Genomic DNA, 4858 nt, shown 5'->3' on the forward strand with positions numbered 1-4858 from the left:
AAAAAAAAAAAAAGAGCTGGCTGGCCACGTGGGGACACAACAGCTCACCAGGGACCCTCCCTCTCACCTTGACGACTCCATCTTACAAATCCTCGTCAGAGATGCTGAGTGCTACACACCCAAAGCATCCAATAGAGAAAAGATCTTACCCTGGCAGGTGGCGCTGTACAGCTTCAAGCAGGCAGAAGGCAAACGCTTCCTTCACTAGAGAATTAGTGGGCAGCTAGAGGAAAGATGCCACTGCAGATGTAGCCTCGGGTCCCCAGGATGCAGGCAAGCACCCCACCTGCAGGGGCTCAGTCACAGTCCCAGGCCAGGCTCCAGGAGAGGGAGACCAAAGTGAAAAAAAGGGCAGGGCCTCCAGCAGCACCCAGGCCTCCAGCCCTGGGCTGCCTGATCCCTGGAGAGAGCCAGGAAGCTTCTCAGGCTCCTCTTGCCCTGCTGTTGTGTGAAGGGCAGACACAGTCCCCAGAAGAGAGGACTCCACAGTGGAGGTGTCTGGGGACAGGGTTCCAGCTACCCTGATGATATGATCCGGCTGGAGATGGTTCTGGGGCTCGCTGCACCCACTGTAGCCCTGGAGAGGGACCAAGGACAGGTTGTCTGCAGAGCTGAAGAGCCACCCGACTCCTGCCCTCCCAGCCTCTGCCTTTTTCTCTTTCAGAACAAGGTGGTGACCGTGGATGGCATGAGGGTGAAGCTGCAGGTGAGACCGGAGGCAGGGGTTAGGGAGGGACGGTGGAGGATCTGCCCTTGCTTCTCACCCTGAACCACAGGAGGCCTGCAGCCCTGCCCTCTGCCTGGGGTAATTTCCTGTGGGGCCCACAAGAGGAAATGGGTTTTGTTTGTTTGATGTCTGCAGAAAAAGCGGTTCCCAGGCACCCTCTCATCTAAGAAAGGCAACTCAAAATGCCTTCAGTCAAGTTTAGCCTCCATCCGTCTCCTCCCCAGCTGCCTAGGCTTTGTCTGCTCTTAGGAGGTGGGACATCCCCAATCCCTGGGCTGGCAGAGAGGAGATGATTCCGAATAAGCTTGAGAACTCAATAACTGCTACTCTCCAGGTCATCGGATGCTCAGGAGCTCATGAGAACCTAAAGAAGGAAACAGCCCCACCTTCCCACAGACATCCCATACCACAAAGCAGGCCCCCTCCACCCAGCACAGTCCTTGCACCCTGCCTCCTTCTAACCATTTCTCCATCTCTTCCCAGATCTGGGACACCGCTGGGCAGGAACGGTTCCGAAGTGTCACCCATGCTTATTACAGAGACGCTCAGGGTAAGTCCCTTGCACCCTCCATCCCCTACCCCAGCCCCTTGGTAGCACCTGTGCTGCTGCCTAAGTCCCCTCTGTGATCCTCTCCCCCTCCAGCCTTGCTTCTGCTGTATGACATCACCAACAAGGCTTCTTTTGACAACATCAGGGTAGGTCCTCCCTTCCCCAGACTCCCACCCATTAGCAGCCACAGCAAGGTCTACGCAGGCTGAGGCTGCTTCCGGCCCTGTGGAAAGGGGGTGGAGCATGGAATCCTGCTGCCTTCTGAAAAACACCTGCTTGTGACTCAGAAGTCATATCTGCTGCTTTATATTTGATGGCCATGTGGGCATGAAAGCCAAGCAGGCGGCTGTGACCTTGTGCCACTTGCATAGCCCTCATTCTGATTCATGAAAGTGTTTCGTGACAAAGTGTTCAGAATGGCCCCCACTCCACCCTGGATAATTATCCACAGAGACCAAGGGGAAAAACCCAACCAGAAAAGTCCACACATACATCCAGGGCAAGTTGCAAGAAAGTGACTCAGTCAGGCAGAGTGAGTGGCTATGTCCTCACAACCAAACTATTATAGAGACAAAAATTTGATAAATTCGAGCACCGATTCGGTGCACAACATTGTATAGGATTCATGAATTCCCTGACCTCAAGGACAGTTTGCTGACAAGCAAACTAGGAGAATAAAACATCTATATAGAAAAAGGATGGAAAATCCACGGCACTCATACTGCCAACTCCAACCCCATGCTTGTGGCAGACATCACTAATCGATCACAGTACTTTTGATCACTGAAACCCTTATGTAGTCTTAGAATCTTCAAGAGGACACACCAAGAAATCACTGGTGACAACCAACTGATTTGTTAGATAAGGTCTCCATACAGCTGGATCTTCCACAGAACTGACGGTTGTACAGCATGAAATGGGGAGGGTGAAGCCATTGTGTGAGCCACAAGGAAGGCCACCCAGGCCTGGACAGGCCAGAACAAAGGTACAGATGAGAGACTCCACAGGGCATCATGTTGAAGGTAGTCAGTAACTGGGGATAGTCAAACCGGGCAGAAGAAGGAAGGGGCGGCGGGAGGAGAATGCCAGTCTCAGAATGCTTCTCCCACAGGCCTGGCTCACTGAGATTCATGAGTATGCCCAGAGGGATGTGGTGATCATGCTGCTAGGCAACAAGGTGAGTGGCTCCGGGGCAGGGTCAGCCCAGCCCTGCACTTCCTCAGCGCTGGCCAGCCTCATAACCACCCAAGAACAGTTGTCTAGGCATCCTTCCTGAAAAGGACTCTGCAGGCTGCAGCTCGGAGATCAGACATATCTGGAGGCTTCTGCCCAGCCCACCTGCTCTCTTTAAAGCTCTGGAAAGTCCAACTTGTTGCCTGAGAAAGCAAGGGATGCCCAGTTCTCAGCCCCCTCACAGAGAAGAGTGAACAGGGTCCTAGGTCAGGGGCTAAGACTGCAAAGAGTTAGCCCCAACTGCTGTCCCCTTCCAAGATTGGGTCACCACACCCTTTACCAAAGGTGAGATCCCAAAGCTGGTAGCAAATCGGGCAGAAACCCTGGCCCCAAGCCAATCTCACCTGCCCGCAGTGCCTTGAGCCACCAGCAGAGGGCAGGCAGTGCCTATGCCTGGGGCAAAATACGGTCCGGCTGGGGCGGAGGCCTCTTTCCCCAGAGTGACCCATTTGGGCTTGACAGGCGGATATGAGCAGCGAAAGAGTGATCCGTTCGGAGGACGGAGAGACCCTGGCCAGGGTAAGTGGCTGTCTGTGGGACAGGGTGAAGGGTGGGGGCAGCCCGAGGCTGGCCCTGAGGACACACTCTCCCGGGCAGGAGTACGGAGTTCCCTTCCTGGAGACCAGCGCCAAGACGGGCATGAACGTGGAGTTAGCCTTTCTGGCCATCGCCAAGTGAGAGCTGAGCAGGGAAGGGAACTGTGTAGGGCAGGGCGGCACCCTCCAGGAATCCAGCAGGGCCCCGCCCCTGGACACACCTGCATTCTGCAGGCTGAGGTCCATTTGCTCCAGACCATGGGGAGGGGGGAGGGGGCTGCTCAGCTCCTCACCCCAGCCGGGCCCAGCCCAGCCCATTGCCTCTTCTTCAAGGGAGCTGAAATACCGGGCCGGGCAGTCAGCGGATGAGCCTAGCTTCCAGATCCGAGACTATGTGGAGTCCCAGAAGAAGCGCTCCAGCTGCTGTTCCTTCGTGTGAATCCCAAGGGGCAGAGAGGAGGCTCCGGAGGTCCAGGGGATGCAGCCATCCCCGCAGGCCTGGCTTATTCCGAGCGCCTGAGCCAATGGGGAGAAAGATGGAGGACCCAGTGCACAGCCCGTTCCTCCAGGGAGCAGTACTCCAGCTCCTGCTTGAGTTCCTGTGGTCTCCCCATCCACGGGGAGGGTAAAACACTTAGCTTTTATTTTAATAGTACATAATTTAGTACCAAAAAAAAAATACCTGGATGCCCAGAAAACCAAGGCTGGGAACTGGTGCCCCTTTTGCTTTCTAGGACTTGCGGGGCTGGGCCTCCCTCCTAGACATAACAAAGGTGGTGATGTTATGTCCCCAGCTCCGCCCCAGGGGACACAGATGCACTTTGGGGGTGAGGGCAGGTGATGACTCCACCTCACCCTCAGTTCAGCTGGGAAGAGGCTGAGCTGACCACAGCCTTCACTGGCTCCTGCTCTCCAGGAGCTTATCTGCGCCCCATCCCCCAAATACGCGAGCCTTTGTGCTGTGAGGGAGACCAAAGCCTCAGAGACTTTAAGAGATACGGGAGATAGGAGGGGGAAGCCAAAGAGCAGAGACTAGGGTCTGGCTGGCGACCTCTGGCCTTACTAACACCCCCCTGGAGGCGTGCCCCCTTTCTCCAGTACACAAGCACATTGGGGCACCTGGAAATACTGGTTCCAGGCTCCTGTTCTCTGGACCTCAGATCCTGGGGAAGCCCCTCTCCGCTGAACCCCTGGCTTAGCTATCTTTCTGCCTGTGCCCCTAAAAACCTCAGGTCAGAACTAGGAAAAGACTTTCTGCTTTTTATTTTTTTGAGATGGAGTCTTGCTCTGTCACCCAGGCTGGGGTGCAGTGGTGCAATCTCTGCCCACTGCAACCTCTGTCCCCTGGGGCTCAAGCGATCCTCCCATCTCAGCCTCCCAAGTAGTTGGGATTACTGGTGTGCACCACAACGCCTGGCTGATTTTTGTATTTTTTGTAGACACAGGGTTTTGCCATGTTGCCTAGGCTAGTCTTGAACCCCTGAGCTCAAGGGACCTGCCAGCCTAGGGTGGGATTACAGGCAGGAGTCACCACGCCCAGCCTAGATGTTTCTTCTTATCCCAATCCTTTGGCAGGCATGCAGCTCCACAGGCGATTTCTTGAAACAGCCGAAATGTTTAGCTTTCCTGAGTTAAGAGCCAGATAAGGAGAAATCCCTTTCCTAGGTTTGGAATGTGTTGTGAACAAAGAGGAATCCCTGGCTCCTGGAGCTGGTGGGAGATGAGACTCAGCAAACCCCACTGACATTCATCCCTTTAAACCCAAGCTCTGCCTCCTCCCTGACCACCCATGCCTTTTTTTTTTTTTTTTTT

The 4858-nt window shown here is 54.8% G+C and overlaps 2 protein-coding genes across 9 annotated transcripts in view; one reads left to right on the forward strand and one right to left on the reverse strand.

Annotated features, from left to right (window-relative positions):
• Positions 1 to 476, reverse strand: part of CD300LF (CD300 molecule like family member f) — a 45024-nt gene extending 44548 nt beyond the window's left edge. For all 4 annotated transcript variants that reach the window (XM_037741003.1, XM_017535649.2, XM_037741002.1 and 1 more), the window contains exon 1: positions 150 to 476. The gene's annotated coding sequence lies outside the window, so the exon portion shown is untranslated. The remainder of the gene's footprint in view (positions 1 to 149) is intronic.
• RAB37 (RAB37, member RAS oncogene family) overlaps positions 1 to 4852 on the forward strand; it is a 73434-nt gene extending 68582 nt beyond the window's left edge. For 3 of the 5 annotated variants that reach the window (XM_017535651.2, XM_017535650.2, XM_017535655.2), the window contains 7 exons: positions 665 to 706; positions 1211 to 1277; positions 1371 to 1423; positions 2389 to 2454; positions 2973 to 3029; positions 3108 to 3184; positions 3380 to 4852. In XM_017535651.2, coding sequence (XP_017391140.1) covers positions 665 to 706; positions 1211 to 1277; positions 1371 to 1423; positions 2389 to 2454; positions 2973 to 3029; positions 3108 to 3184; positions 3380 to 3485 — 468 coding nt within the window. In that variant the 3' untranslated portion in view covers positions 3486 to 4852. Of the gene's footprint in view, positions 1 to 664; positions 707 to 1210; positions 1278 to 1370; positions 1424 to 2388; positions 3030 to 3107; positions 3198 to 3379 lie in introns of those variants that run through there. The other 2 variants (XM_017535652.2, XR_005201429.1) reach the window with 2 other exon arrangements.
• Positions 4853 to 4858: the final 6 nt, after the last annotated feature.

The sequence above is a fragment of the Cebus imitator genome, unplaced genomic scaffold (assembly GCF_001604975.1).
Source record: "Cebus imitator isolate Cc_AM_T3 unplaced genomic scaffold, Cebus_imitator-1.0 Scaffold93, whole genome shotgun sequence".
NCBI lineage: Eukaryota > Metazoa > Chordata > Mammalia > Primates > Cebidae > Cebus > Cebus imitator.